Raw genomic sequence first — 16,105 nt, 5'->3', positions numbered from 1 at the left:
ACTGAAGATCAAGAGAAAAACTATTTGCAAGGAGATTATAAAAAAAACATAGACTTTATGGCAGTAGATGTAGAGTTACTTTTTTAATCATCTCAAACCATGGGAAAGAGGCCTTATGGGACCATTTGGAAAGTTGAACTGTGTCTTACTTGTGACCGAGAAACCTAAAAAGTGAGCTCCTGTTATGGTGGAGGGAGAACAAGTCATTGCATTTGAAAGGCCGGCTTTCTCAAGGTGTGCAGAGGCAAAGTGACAGTCAGGATGCTCCATGGGTCAAATGAAAAACCTAAGTCTCAAAATGGAAATGCCTGATAATAAGTATCTAAAAACAGTCATTGACATGTATATGTATGGCTGAGTCACTTTGCAGTTCACCTGAAACTATCACAACATTGTTTGTTAATCAGCTATACCCTAATACAAAATAAAAAATTTTTTTTAATTGAACAAAGTAATTTAAAAATAAAAATAAAAACAATCATTGAATGTCTTTGACAATGCAGTGTTGCTCAGTTGCTAAGTATCTCCAACTCTTTACAACCTCATGGACTGCAGCAAGCCAGGCTTCCCTGTCTCTCACCATCTCAGAGTTTGCTCAAACTCATGTCCATTGAGTCAGTGATGACATCCAACCATCTCATCCTCTGTCACCCCCTTCTCCTCCTGCCCCTCAATCTTTCCCAGCATCAGTTTCTTTTCCAATGAGTCAGCTCTTCACATCAGGCAAAAGTATTGGGGCTTCGACTTCAGCATCAGTCCTTCCACTGAATATTCAGGGATGATTTCCTTTACAATTGACTGGTTTGATGTCCTTGCTGTCCAAGGGACTCTCAAGAGTCTTCTCCAGCACCACAGTTTGAAAGCATCAGTTCTTTGGCACTCAGCCTTCTTTATAGCCTGAGCCACCAGAGAAGTCCTCTTTGACAATAATGGGCATTGCAAACAACCTAATTTTGAAGCTTCCTCCCCATTAGGAGTATTGTGCATTTTCTACATAAATATTTATTATTTTGGGGATTAACATTTTAAATGTTTTTAAATTTTAACACTTGAATTAAACACTCTGCTCAGCAGCAGGCCTTTGTATTCCTGTGAAAGTTGTTCAGCCATGCTGTAGAATCTGTGAGGTCAATAAACCTGCAGATCAGATCACTGGGAGAGAAAATGCTCAAGAGTGACACTCCATGGCCATCAGCTCAGAACAAATGAGGCTGTCTTGAATCAGCCTGGAAAACTGTTAGTGGAACTCTTCACGTAAACTGGAGGATCCACCCACCAACAAACCTGAACTTTTTTTGTTTGTTTGTTTTCTAATCCATTAAGGGATTGGTCTCCCCGCCCCACTCCACTCTCCACCCAAGCATATGTGTTAAGAGGAGTAAGAATCCTCAGAAAAGACACCATATGGCACTTGTTTGCTTTCTGCATACCTGCGAAACAATGCATTTCATTTATTAAATCAAAGCCCATACCTGTATGTCATCCTCATGGATGTGCCAAACATCTCGCTTCTGAATCAGAGGAAGCCTTTTAGGATGAACCAGTTCTTGACCCTCTACTCCAAGGATGACCTTTTCTAAAAGGGAATATAAGCAGGGGGCCAGGGGTGGAGGAGATATATTTGACATTAACATTGATCCATGGTAATTGGCTAACAGAATTATTCTCATGGAGTTCATTTGTTCCCAATTAGCAGCCAGGTAGCAGAGCATCCCCACTTTACAAGTATGGAAATTGAGACTGATATATCTAAGTTAGGAAAATATGGACTTCCCTGGTGGCTCAGACACTAAAGAATCTGCTTGCAATGTGAGAGACCCAGGTTCGATCCTTGGGTTGAGAAGACTCCCTGGAGAAGGGAATGGCTACCCACTCCAGTATTCTTGCCTGGAGAATTCCATTGGAAAGTAGGCAAACAGATTGGGGTCCTTCAGTTTCCTACATCTTTTCACTTTATTCTGCAGGTGTGACCTTTGTCTTCTCCTGCCTGTCTCTGGATCCTGCCTCCTGTTGAAGCCAGTCACTGCAATAGTTTGTTTTAATGTAAATTACTGATTTTATCTCTATGGGGCATTTGTATTTGAAGACAACTCTCATAGCTAAATGTAAGACTTTCCCATGTGAAAGGGATTTTAGATATTTTGAATCAGTGCTAAAATAATCTCTATATTACCTATCAGATTGGTAATCATCTGTCAGGTGAGCCCTGCCAACCCCATTACAGAGTGATGTAAAGGAAAGAGCATAGGCTTTTAGAATCTGTTCTTACTGGAACCAGAGTTTTACTGGTTTATTAGCAGTATGACTATGAGTGGGGTTTCCCAAGTGGTGCAGTGGTAAAGAATCTGCCTTCCAATGCAGGAGACACAAGAGATATGGGTTTGATCTCTGGGTTATGAAGGTGTCCTAGAAGAGGAAATGGCAACCCACTCCATTTTTCTTGCCTGGGAAATTCCATGGACAGAGGAGCCTGGTGGGCTACAGTCCATGGGGTTGCAAAGAGTTGGACATGACTGAGCAACTGAACACACATACATGACCATGAGTAATATGTCTAATCTTTCTGATTTACAGATATTAATCTCAATTTTCATACCACTAAACGGAGATAATATAGAATTTTAAGCGTGCTAATACACAAAGTGGCTAATGGCTAACATGTTGTCTCAGTTCCAGTTCAGTCATTCAGTCATGTCCGATTCTTTGTGACTCCATGGGCTGCAGCATGCCAAGCTTCCCTGCCTTCGCCAAGTCCCGGAGCTTGCTCAAACATGGTGTCTACTGCCTTGCAGATATTCAGTAAAATCCTTCTCACCATCTATCAGAGTACTTAAGATTAATACAGCGTTTTATAGAACTATTGAATCTCAAGATTAACCATAATCTAGTCCAAATTCTATGCTATGTTTTCAGCAAAATCAGTGAATATTAATATTTTATCATTTACAATTTAAACTTGGTGACAAAAGAGATGTTGCCTCATAGCATACTAAGAAAACATCATAAAAAGATTAACACATACCTTTAATCTGAAAAATGAGTAAAATCATGAAACATAAACTCCTGGGAAACATTCTGAATGATTCTGGCAAACTGGGGCACATGTGTTTGAGAAAAGACGCGCACAGTTCTTGGTCCTTGCTGCCACAGAGAGGATGAAGACCCTAGCAGACAGACAGGCAGTTTTGATCCAGCACAAGGAAGTGTTCCTTATCGTGTTACACAATTTGTGAGGTGCTTTAGGCTAAAACCTAGAGGGTGGACGTCATGTACTAATTAAAGGCAACCACTGAGATGGTGGTGGTGGAGGAAGTGGGCTGGACAGAGATCCCTATATTATACCTGTTATAAATATGACTCCAGATGTACTAAATTATTTTTAAAGTGAAAACATCACATTTGTCTTGGAAAAAATTACTGAAGCATGTTCATATAAACTGTGGTGGAAGAAAGTCATCTATGCTAAAAGCCACATGTAAGAACTGTCAAGGAAAATTTGATAAAATAAAGTAGATAGAAATATTGAGAACTTTTTTTCTTAGCCAAATAAAGGCCTGGACCATGTAGGACGTGAGGATAATGATGTTTACGGTACTAAATGAAACACAAGATATGAATCCATATTTTATCCCCACCCTGATAAAAGAATCCAGAGAGTCACTAGGGTAAGAGGGAGAGATGAAGGGAAATAACTTTCCCTTTCTCCCTGGTTTTATTAAGATATAATTGACAACAGATAAGGTATATGTCATACAGATTTGACAGTATATATTAAGAAATGGTTCATGTCATATAGACACCAACCACCACCCCGCCTTTTTTTCCTCTTTTTGATGAGAACTCTAAAGATCTATTGTCTTAACAACTTTAAATATACCACCTAGCCCTGTTCACTACAGTCTTCATGTTGTACATCCCTAGTACTTATTGGTCTGATAGCTAGGATAGATCACGTTCATCTAAATTTATTTATGAAAGCTCATTTATGCTATAAATCACAAATTAATTCCAAAAAAAAGGCAAATAAAAACTCCAAAAATACATACAACATATATAATAAAATGTGAGGGCATAGATCCTGATAATATAGAACTCTTTCAAATCAATACAAAAAGAAAACATTAATGGGCAAATGTGCAAAGGACCTGCACAAACCCTTCTATATGCAGGTGTTCTCTCCTTATATTGGAAGAGATATATTATATTATATCTTTGCAATATAACCCCATATCTGCTTGGGATTCTATCCCTCCACTATCTCCATTATTGATTATCCCCATAATATTCCCATAAACTGAACCAGTCTACTATAACTGGAAGTTTTCTTTAACTCTTTATTTTGTATTGGGGTATAGCCAATTAACGGACTTCCCTGGTGGTTCAGATGGTAAAGAAAATGCCTGCAATGCAGGAGACCCAGGTTCAATCCCTGGGTCAGGAAGATCCCCTGGAGAAGGGAATGTCTACCCACTCCAGTATTCTTGTCTGGAGAATCCCATGGACAGAGGAGCCTGGCAGGCTACATTCCTGGGGTTGCAAAAGAGACATGACTGAGCAACTGAGCACACATATTAACATATTGAAGAGTTTGGGAAAATATTCGATAATAGTAAGCACCCAATAAAAGTAGACTATAATTATTTAACTTAACTAGGAGGAGGTTTTATAATGCAGTAAATGAAAATGGACATTTAGATCCAAACCACCTGGGTTCTGTTCTCAGCACTTATTTTTCCTACCTACAAACCTTGGACAAGATCTGACCTCTCCATACCTCAGTTTTCTTTTCTCCCAAAATAAGTATAACAACAGTATCTTGGGGGTTCTCTGCTGGTTCAAATGGTAAAGAATCTGCCTGCAATGTGGGAGTCAATCCCTGGGTTGGGAAGATCCCCTAGAGGAGGGTAGAGTTAATAACCAGGATTAAATGGGGTTAATTTAACTCAATCACTTAAAAGTGGTATCTGCTACATATTAAAGGCTAGATAAGTGATGATTTTTTAAAGAACTACATAGATGTTGAATTTTGCTTTTATTATGTTATCCACTTCTCATCTTCCTCTCCTTCCCTGAGACTCAGGAGCTCTGGCTTCCTTTCTTTACCCCAACATGCTGTTTTCTCTTATCTAAGAACCTCTGGATACACTTGTTTCTCTGCTTCTCTGTGGCCGTGGCCAGATTAATTCCTCATGCTTCAATTCTTAGTTCAAGGGTCACTCTCTCAAGAAACACTTCTCTTACTTCAGGGTCTAGAACAAGCTTCTTGTTGAAACAAGATACCCTTTTCTTTTCTGAAAAGTTGTTAGTTTATCACAAACTTATTTATCCAATTGCTTATCTGTTTCCTGAAACAAAACATAACTTCCAGAAAGCAAACTCTGCTTGCTTTTTCTTACTCTGGAACCATAAATGTAGAAGTGTCTTGCATATAGACAGTGTATTCAATATAAATTTGTTCAATGCAATAAAACTAATTTGCAATATGAGTACGATCTGCTTCCATCTTCATGTGTTTCTCAAAATTTTGAACGTAATTGGAATAACTTTAAGTGATCACTTCTACCAGCAGAGTTTCTTTCAGGTCAATACAAGAGATAGTTGAAGACCAAAGGGCATACTTAATATATCCGACCTGTCATCAAACAAATATTCATCCACATATCAGATGGAACTTACCAGCTTCATTCACAGTGATGGTTATAGACAGCATTTTAAATTGGATAATAGGTAGGAACCATATTGAAGTTGCCTTTATTACAGTAAAAATAGAAAAAAAAAATTAAATACCAGTTGTAGAATCCTAATTATTTGTGGTGTCATGTTAAATGATAAGGCTTAAATGCATTTGTCTGATACCTTTAGCTATGGCTGAGCTAACTTTCCAGCATGTCTAAAATATTAGAGATACGGCATTATCCACAGTTAATCCAGGTGAAACAACCCAGAACTTTCAAAAAAGAAAACTTTTTGTAACTTAATCAGGCTGCATAATCAATAAGGGGAAAGCAGGCATTAAAATTTCTGCCTGACCCTGTGTTCTTTTTATATGCTAGTGGTTTTTTGGACACAGACACAAGCTTTATTTTCCTATAATCACTTTATAATCAAGCATTCAAACCTGGAGAATATTATACTTCAATTCTGAACCCTACCAAGCGACTAGAGTAGCACAGTGAAATATTATAGCTAGTTTATATATTTTTTTCACTCTCAAGTCACAGCTTTCTGTTTTCAAAATAACAGCATCACTAAAGTATATAAAGCTTTAAAAACAAACAAACAATTAACCCTGAAGCAGAGTTCAGTGAAAGTGTCTCCGGGAAGTCCAATTATCATACAAAAGCAGATTTTAAGGATTAAACAAATATGGGAATATTCTGTTTCCTCCTTATTTCTCTGCTGCAAATTTGTGGAGCAACCTCTCATAGGAGGTTCTCAAATCTACTCCTATCTTGGTTTCAGTGAGGGGTTTGGAGGTTGTATATTCTTTTTTTTTTTTTAAATATTTAAGTGATTTTTATTTAGTTTTTTGGCTGTATCACATGGCTTGTGGGATCTTAGTTCCCTGACCAGGGATTGAACCCATGTCCCCTGCATTGGAAGCATGGAGTCTTAACCACTGGACCACCAGGGAAATCCTGAGATTTTAGATTCTTGTGTCCAATCCTTATGGTTGCTAGGATCAACCCTTTAAGTCAGGCAGGCGTATGTGTCTCAGGGGCCTCCTAGCTTTGATAAGAGCATGTCTGCTTTCTCCCTTTGATCTCCCTCACAATCCACATACCCCTTCAGGTTTCCTCTTGAGCTTCCTTCTCCCTTTCTTTTCCTCAGTCCTGCTCCCTCTCTCTGAGCTAGCAACTTAGAGAGCAAGTCCTCAACCCTTCTTAAAGACTTAGAGTGAATTCACAATCGTGGAAACCCAGGAAGTGTGACAGATGATAAAGAATACACTCCAAGTCAGAAACAAGAGGCGGTCCACCATGCAGACTCAAACAGCTTATTCTCTTCTGTCCTTTGCAAAGAGAAACATGGGAAAAGGGGCAATAAATAAAGTGAATAAAGAAAATCTTATCCAAATTACAATAGAAACGGCAAAAACTAAACACAAAAATACTGGATGAAAGATTAGCATTTTCTATCTGACTTTAAAAGAAATATCATTATAAAGTACTCCAAAGTCACATTCATTAAAGGGAACTTGCAATTCTTTTTGTAGAAGCTAATTTCACCCCATTAATTGCATTTTCAGTGCATTGAAAAGAACACTAGATTCAAAATAAGGAACTCTATGTTCACCTGTGAGTAATTATTCTTTCTTTGGCAAATCATTTATTTTCTTGGCCCCAGTGCTTCATGTATAAGTTAGGGATATTAGATTGTTTGATCTCTAAGATCTTTTTTTTTTTTTTTTTAACATCAGGGTGCTATGTTTCCATGCTTTTACTGAATTTCCTTTTCTAAGACCTCTTCATTGTAAATAGAAATTTTGACTTGTTAGAATAAAGACAAGTTTGGATTTTTTTTTTCTCACTATCCTTTTTTGTTGTTATTTAGTCACCAAGTCATGTCTCTGTAACTCCATGAACTGCAGCACGCCAGGCTTCCCTGTCCTTCACCATCTCCCAGAGTTTGCTCAAACTCATGTCCACTGAGTCAGCTATGCCATCCAATCATTTCATCCTATGTCATCCCCTTCTCCTCTTGTCCTCAATCTTTCTCAGGATCAGGGTATTTTCTAGTGAATCCTACTGTCTATAAATTGATATATACAGTAAATGTCATGATATAGATGCCACAAGAGCAATAAAAAAATTGACTTACTTTGCCATGCAAAAAAAAAAAGTTATTCGTGGGGAGTAGCAGATCCTGAGTAAAAAGAGTGCATAGACATTTCACCCTTTAATTCTGATAATCAAATTACTTAACTAATGACATTGAACAAATTACTTAATATTCCTAGAGTTTTGGTTTCTTCATGGCAAATTAAAGGTAATAGTGCTTCCTACACCAGATCACTGTGTAGATTAAGTAAGATCATTAATGATGAGTACTAATGCATAGCACACATACTACTCTCAATCTTGTGAAGGGTTGACATTATTCCTCACCTTCAATTTAACTCTACTTCATAACAGCTTTAGGAAATACATTAACTTCAGTGAGGTCAAAATGTTTAAACAACATAAAGTCAATGGGTGACAAGGTATGAAATGAAATGTAATTAAGTTTTCTCCAGTTGAATAAGTGGCAACATTCATGATCCTATCCATAAGTCCAGTTCCTACAGAACTATGTCACACATTCACCTCACTTCTCAACAAACTGTAATATTCATATTTTAATAAATTATAGTGACTTTTTTGATCTCTTATGCCCTTCCAGCAACCTTGATATTTTTCTGATCCTTTTATAACAAAATCCTCTCAAGGAGTTTTCAGTAATTCCTGTTCTTAGTTCTTCATTCTCTCTTTAAGTCACTCTCTTGTGTCTCCTGGATTGACAGCAAGTTACTTTACCACTAGTGCTATCTGGGAAGCCCTTCTTAGTAGCATGAATGGTCAAATATAAGGAGACATATGTTACTCTAGCTACCCACTGTCTGCACAGTATTTTAAGATCATCAACTAAAAGAGTGGTGGAACTTTACTTTGAGTGATTGTTCGGTTGGTTGACCTGTTCAGTTCTTGGTGCCCCTGCTCCTTTCATCAGTACGCCCGTGTGAGTTCTCCTATCCAGCTGGCCACCCTTTCATCTGCCTACAGAAACATCTTTTTCAAGGTTGGTTAAATAGAACTCAGAGTATACTTGTCAGTCTTTTGTGGTTTCATCGTATTCTTCATTTCATGCTCTTCTTTGCCTCCAGTTTGACAAATATAATAAATAACTCTTTCAGTGAGGGGCCACCCTGCCCACCTTCCCCAAACCCAACACATCTAGGAACACATTCTCCATGATATTTCTGTTAGCCACCATAGCACACACTGGTCCTTCCTTCCCGTGATTCCTAAAACCATGCCTAGCTTTGGTGTACAGTTGGCATATTGGTATGTAAGCATCTTTGAGTGAATCTTTCTTCTCTGCTTTTTATAATAGACTTGATATAATGGAGCCTGAAGTACTGAGTGAGCTTTCTTGTTTATATCTTAATAAAGTAAAATGAGAGTTGGACCATTAAAAAAAAAACTGAGTGTTGAAGAATTGATGCTTTGGAACTGTGGTGCTGGAGAAGACTCTTGAGTGTCCCTCGGACTGTGAGGAGACCAAAACAATCAGTCCTAAAGGAAATCAATCCTGAATATTTATTGGAAGGACTGATGCTGAAGCTCCAATACTTTGGCCATCTGATGTGAGGAGCTGACTCATTGGAAAAGATCCTGATGCTGGAAAGATTGAAGACAAAAGGAGAAGAAGGTGGCAGAGGATGAGATGGTTAGATAGCATCACTGACTCAATGGACTTGAATGTGAGCAAACTCTGAGAGATGGGGACAGGGAAGCCTGGTGTGTTGCAGTCCACGGGGCGGCAAAGAGTCAGACATGACTTAGCAACTGAACAACAACAATGTCTGAGTTATCCTGTGCCTATCACTGCTCTCAAATATCTGCAATGATAGAGATCACTAGTATAATTTTCACCTTATCTCCTGAAGTATGTGCGAGCCCTTTGAAAACAGAGACCATGGCGAATAGTCACATGTCCCCCGTGGAGTCTAAGAGTACCAGAGCTTTCATGTTGTTAGTACTCAATAAATAGCAATTTAAGAAGTTAATTGTAATTTATCATGACATTATTGCTGCATTCAATTTGCAGATGATAAATACGAGTTTACCAGAACTTAACAAATATTCTACTTAAATTCCTATTTTCCTGAATCTTTGAGCGTCTTTGGATCTCTGTTATAGCTAACCCAAGGCTTAAAAGCCCCAGAGTCACCTGGGACTAGGAGCTATTCATGGACCATCAAGTACTAGGAGCCAGGGTCATATTAATATTTCAAATAGCTTGGCTATTCATTGTGCCTTTCTTCTGAAACCAGGAAAGGATGTGATACCATCTCTAGAGTCTGCCCATTCAAATTCTGCAGTTTTCTTTCACCCACGAGGATACCTTCCGGCACAACTTGGTCTCGGTGTGCCTGTACCAGTAGCACTTCATTAATCGTGGGGCAGGGGCTGGGAATGGCCCTCAAGCCTGTGCCAGAAGCTCCCCCACAGGGCCAACGTCGTCTTCTCACAGAGGGAACATTAAGGGAGGGAGGGGATGTTGGCACCTGGATATCTCTTAACTCAGACTGTACAGTCTTGATTCATCCTTGAAATTAACCCCACTACTTTGTAATGATATAAAACTTACACCCTGAGCACTCACTCTGTGAGGCATTTGCTTGTTCAGTGTTAACGATATGGGGCGGTTAAATGAAACAATAACTCAGTCATTTGACAAATGAAAAAACTGAGTCTCAAAAAAGAAATTCATCCATTTGAGGGTGGTCAGCAAGTGGTGGAGCTTTGTGTACACCCAAGTCCTTAAGGCAATGTGTAGTGGTTTAGTTGCTAAGCCATGTTTGACTCTTAACAACCCAACAGACTGTAACCCTCCAGGCTCTTCCGTCTATGGGATTTCCCAGACAAGGATACTGGGGTGGGTTGTCCTTTTCCTTCTCCAGGAGATCTTGCCAACCCAGGGCTCAAACTCAGCTCTCCTACATTAGCAAGCAAGTTCTTCACTGCTGAGCCACCAGGGAAGCACTCAAAATTAATATGTGCTGCTAAGTCACTTCAGTCGCTTTAAGCCAACTTTTTCACTCTCCTCTTTCACTTTCATCAAGAGGCTCTTTAGTTCTTCTTCACTTTCTGCCATAAGGGTGGTGTCATCTGCATATCTGAAGTTATTGATATTTCTCCCGGCAATCTTGATTCCAGCTTGTGCTTCACCCAGCCCGGTTTCACATGATGTACTCTCCGTATAAGTTAAATAAGCAGGGTGACAATATACAGCCTTGATGTACTCCTTTCCCAATTTGGAACCAGTCTGTTGTTCCATGTCCAGTTCTAACTGTTGCTTCTTGACCTGCATACAGGTTTCTCAGAAGGCAGATAAGGTGGTCTGGTATTCCCATTTCTTTAAGAATTTTCCACAGTTTGTTGTGATCTACACAGTCAAAGGCTTTAGCATAGTCAGTGAAGAAGTAGATGTTTTTTCTGGAATTCTTTTGTTTTTTCCTATGATCCAATGGATGTTGGCAATTTGATCTCTGGTTCCTCTGCCTTTTCTAAATCCAGCTTGAACATCTGGAAGTTCTTGATTCATGTACCTTTGAAGCCTAGCTTGGGGAATTTTGAACATTACCATGCTGATAGGGCCCATATGGGGTCTCATTGATAAGATGGCTCATTAGGTCGACCTCACAAACAAAGAATAAAATCACAGTGATCTGTGAGACTGACCAAATTGCCCAAATGGCATGATGTTTTCTCACTGGTGTCTATCTTCTCAAAGCTGTGAGACCACCAGATTCCAGACTTCTGGCTACGTGACCATCCCTTCAGAGAATTTTTCATTGGTGGGGTATAAGAAAGACCCCGACAGAAAGGGAGGGTGCTGGTTCTTCTTAAGGGCCAGTCACCCTCTCTTTTCCCTTTAATAAATTTCCCTTTTCTTGCCTGACTGCCGGGCTCGCTCTCTTTTTCTCTGCACTCTGCTTACATTCTGGTGCTGAAACCTGGGAAGGAAGAGCACTGCAACTGGGTGGGTTCCTCTCACGAGCCCACCTCCGGTGGTCCCTCCCTTGGACCTTGCCGAGAAACTGAGATGTGCTCCGGGACAAGACTCTCCACTTGCCTTGCTGGACTGACATCCACACGCTGGCCCACATTTCATCCATCCGTTAGAAGGGTAAGTGAAATCCCATTCTCTTGGATCCTCTCTCTCTCTCTCTTTCACCTCATTTCCAAGTCCTAGCCATAGGCAAGAGGATCCCCAAGGTTCTTGGGCCCTTGGCCTTGTGCCCCCGTCTGACTTTGAAGTAGGGGACGCCTATTTCAAAGCAGACTATTATTACTCTCTGAGAAAGTCCTGAGAACAGGGACGCCTTTTCTCTCAGACCTTTCTCCTCGCTTTCTCTCACCCTTGTGTAACCTCCCTATTCAGCTGCAATGGGAAATTCTCAATCCCAGCCCTCAAAATCTACTCCTCTAGGATGCCCTCTCCGAAACCTTGGTTTTTCAAGGAGACATAAGACCAAAAAGACTTATTTACTGTTCTAACACACTCTGGCCGCAATACAGACTTGATAACAGGTCTCAGTGGCCAGAAAACGGAGCTCTCGATTATAATACTCTACGGGACCTTGGTAACTTATGCCGCTGCAATGGCAAGTGGTTAGAAATCCCTTATGTACAGGCTTTCTTTGCTCTTTGCTCTCGACCCACTCTCTGTGAGTCCTGTTCTACTTCTCAAATACTCTTAGCCCACCCTGGGTCAGACTTTTCTTCTTCTTCCTTGACCTTTGCAACCACAACCCACCCCCTATCACTCCTAATCCCATTCCAGATCTAGTTCCACAACCTCCACCTTAAGTCCCCTCCTCCCTCCCTCCTTCTCAAGTGCAGGTCACAGCTCCTAACCCCTGTCCTCAGCCTGTGCCTGAGGCAAGCTCTGAGACCTCAGTCCCACTCTCTATCCTGAGGGTCCCTAGATCCCCTCCCCGAACAAAACAGGAAACCTCATTGCAGGATCCTGCTCCTTCCCCTGCTCCACTGCTCCCTTTAGGGGAAGTAGCTGGAGCAGAAGGCATTGTTTGGGTTCATGTCCCATTCTCCCTCACCGATCTATCTCAGATTGAAAAGCATCTTGACTCCTTTTCCTCAGACCCCAATAATTATCTAAAAGAATTCAAGTATCTTATCCAGTCTTACAACTTAGCCTGGCATGATATTTACATCATACATTCCTCCATCTTCTCCCAGAAGAGAAGGAATGAGGATGGCAAGCCTCTCAAGCGCATGCTGATGAGATACACAGGACAGATAACACTAAGTCCCTGGAGCTGTCCCTGTAGGCGCTGTCCCTGGAGATGACCCCAACAGGGATTATCAGGCAGGGAGACCTGGGCGAGCAGCTCGTAATCATATGACTGTTTGCCTCATTGTGGGTCTTCAAAAGGTAAGGCATAAAGCTGTCAACTTTGATAATTTCCAGGAAATAACTTGAAAACGAGATGAAAACCCGGCACAATTTCTAGCTAGGTTAACAGAAGCCCTACAAAAATATACAAAATTAGATCCCACTTCAGCAGAGGGCATCATTGTCCTTAACACCCATTTTGTCTCCCAGTCATCCCCAGATATCTGAAAGAAACTAAAAAAGGCAGAAGAAAGCCCTCAAACCCCTCAACAAGATCTTTTAAATTTAGCCTTTAAGATTTTCAATAACCGGGAAGAACAGGCAAAGCTAGAGAAGACCCAACAAAATCAGGCCAAATGCCACCTTTTAGCCACTGCCCTACATGGCTCCAAGCCTCCATCAACCAACAAAGAAAGGAGGCCGCCTAGGCCCTGCTTCAGATGTGGTAAAGAAGACCACTGGGCCTGCCCATGCCTAAAGTCATGGCCTGCTTCAGGTCATGTCCCAGCTGTGGTATAAAGGGACATTGGAAGGTCAACTGCCCAAATCTCCTTCCAAGAATCCAGACATCCCCTCCTGTTCCCAAGCAGGAGTCCTCCGACCCAGCTCTGCCCAGCCTCCTTGGACTCACTGCTGAAGTCTGAAGTTGCCCAGGGCCCCAGGCCCCAACTCTCATCACCTCTAAGGAGCCCAGGGTAACTCTTACAGTGGCAGATAAGCCGGCCTCCTTTCTCATTGACACAGGGTCCACTTACTCTGTTATGCTTGCCTACTCTGGAAAAACCAGGGCCTCTCAGGTCTCTGTTATGGGGATTGATGGTTTAATATCTACACCATGAATAACCAAGCCTCTACCTTGCACACTTCAAGATACCTCATTTTCCCATTGTTTTCTCATACTCCCTAAATGCCCCACTCCTATTCCTGGGAGAGACTTTCTCTCAAAATTCAAAGCCTCTATTACTATGCCAAGCTCACCCTCTGATCTAGCCTGGCTACTGCTCTTCAATCCCACCTCCTCTTCCCCTGCCCCATTGCCCTCTTTGTCCATAAACCCCATAGTTTGGGATACAGATAACCCATCTGTTGCCTCTCACCATGATCCAATTCATATCCATCTCAAAGACCCCCTGTGTTCCTGTCAGGTGAGCGTATGCTCCTCAGTTCTGTCTGGTCACAACAAAGATTTGGAGTGATGGACATTAAAGCCCTCGATGTGTCACAGCTCTCTGGTCTTGGACAAACCATGTTATAGCTCTTAGACAAATCAGTGTTACAGCTCTATTTTATTTAGAAGATAGCAGGAGAATCCATCCTTGAAGTGTGCGGGCATGCCAACCCAAAGACACGAAGAGAAGAGAGTGGAGGAGTGTGCCAGAGCGAGAAAGAGAGAGAGCTCTTTGGCTCCTCTTTTTATATGTTTTGTCCCTCCCCCTGGGCCTTCCCTATGCAAATTGGGCTAGCCAGGAGTGCTGTTCTACCTGAAGTCCTCACTCCAGTCCTCGGACCATCCTTTGACCTTCCTTTGACCTTCCTTTGTTCTATTTTCGTGGGCTTTTCCCCTCCTTGTCTTTTAGCCACCGCCATTTTGGACTCCTGTTTCCTATTCTAACTACCTAAGAGTTCCCCAATCAACCACAACACCCCATCTCCCAAAAACATCAACAAGGGTTAAAGCCTATCATCACTAAACTCCTACATCAGGGCCTCTTGCACCCAACTCACTCTCCCTATAACATATATATCCTACTTCTCAAAAGCTAAATGGCTCCTATTGCCTGGTCCAGGACCTGAGCTTTATCAATGTGTCTGTTATCCCCAAACACCCAGTAGTTCCAAATCCCTAAACTTTTCTCTCTCTCATTCCGTCTTCCATTACCCACTTCACTGTTCTAGACCTCAAAGATCTTTACTTTTTTACCCTCTTTACTATTCCTTTACACCCAGACTCTCAAGACCTCTTTGCCTTTACCTGGACTGATCCAGACAATCATTGCTCCCAACAATTGACATGGGCAGTCCTCCCAATAGGCTTTCGTGATAGCCCTCATTTCTTTGGCCAAGCTCTAGCATCAGACCTAACCTCTCTTGACATTACTCCAAGTACTGTCCTCCAATATGTGGACAATCTCCTCCTTGTAGTCCTTCACTTACATACTCTCAACAACACACTATATACAACTCTTCAATTTTCTAGCTGATTGAGGCTATTGAGTATCTCCCACCAAGGTTCAGCTCTCTCTTCCTAGAGTCACCTGTCTTGAAATCCTTTTAACACCAATGAAAAGATATATTACTACCAATATAAAGTCCTTTGTATCCACCCTACCACTCTCTACATCAAAAACAAAGATCTAGGCCTTCTTGGGGTTACCTGGATATCTATGCCTCTGGATTCCTAATTTCATCCTCTTGGCACAACCCCTATATCAAGCCACCCGAGGAGATCTTTCAGATCCTCTAGAGCTAAAATCAAATGTCCATTCAGCCTTTAACAACCTTAAGCAAGCCATTCTCTCAGCCCCAGCTCTAACACTCCCTGACCTTTCTCACTCCTTTATACTCTACACTACTGAGAGACACAAAATTGCCCTGGGAATTTTGGGACAAAATTAGGGCCTCTCTTTCACCCCTGTCACTTACCTATCAAAGCACTTATATACCACAATTCAAGGATGGCCAGCCTGCCTACATGCTCTGGCAGCAGCTGCACACCTCGCTCAGAAAAGTAAAACTTACTTTCAGAGTACCCACTGTCATTCGTTCACCACATGACTTTAAGGACTTACTTTCTCACAAACCTATGATCCTTCTATCTCCTTCATGCATTCAACTAATTCATGTCACCCTTCTCAAATCTCCTGAGTTTTCGTTTGAACGCTGTCCTACTCTCAACCTTGCCACACTTATCCCTAATTCTTCTGAGCCCCCCATCCACACTTGCAAAGAGGCATTAGAAGACCTGATGCCCCATTTCTCC

At 41.3% G+C, this 16,105-nt stretch overlaps 1 protein-coding gene and 1 long non-coding RNA gene across 2 annotated transcripts in view; both read right to left on the bottom strand.

Moving 5' to 3' along the window:
• The window catches only part of ADAM7 (ADAM metallopeptidase domain 7), a 55,732-nt gene extending 52,628 nt beyond the window's left edge, over positions 1 to 3,104 (bottom strand). The window contains exons 1-2 of the mRNA XM_055579739.1: positions 3,023 to 3,104; positions 1,473 to 1,576 (exon numbers count right to left, since the gene is read on the bottom strand). Coding sequence (XP_055435714.1) covers positions 1,473 to 1,576; positions 3,023 to 3,104 — 186 coding nt within the window. The remainder of the gene's footprint in view (positions 1 to 1,472; positions 1,577 to 3,022) is intronic.
• A 30-nt stretch (positions 3,105 to 3,134) lies between these two features.
• LOC129651655 (uncharacterized) lies at positions 3,135 to 6,832 on the bottom strand. The gene is made up of 3 exons (XR_008714258.1): positions 6,785 to 6,832; positions 5,677 to 5,749; positions 3,135 to 3,164 (listed from the first exon to the last, which is right to left on the bottom strand). It is a non-coding gene; the product is annotated as an uncharacterized LOC129651655 (long non-coding RNA).
• Between the last annotated feature and the right edge of the window lie 9,273 nt (positions 6,833 to 16,105).

This window comes from Bubalus kerabau, chromosome 4 (assembly GCF_029407905.1).
Source record: "Bubalus kerabau isolate K-KA32 ecotype Philippines breed swamp buffalo chromosome 4, PCC_UOA_SB_1v2, whole genome shotgun sequence".
In the NCBI taxonomy this organism is placed as follows: domain Eukaryota; kingdom Metazoa; phylum Chordata; class Mammalia; order Artiodactyla; family Bovidae; genus Bubalus; species Bubalus kerabau.
The sequence above is the reverse complement of the archived record's forward strand: the minus strand, read 5'-3'. Positions and strand labels throughout refer to the sequence as shown.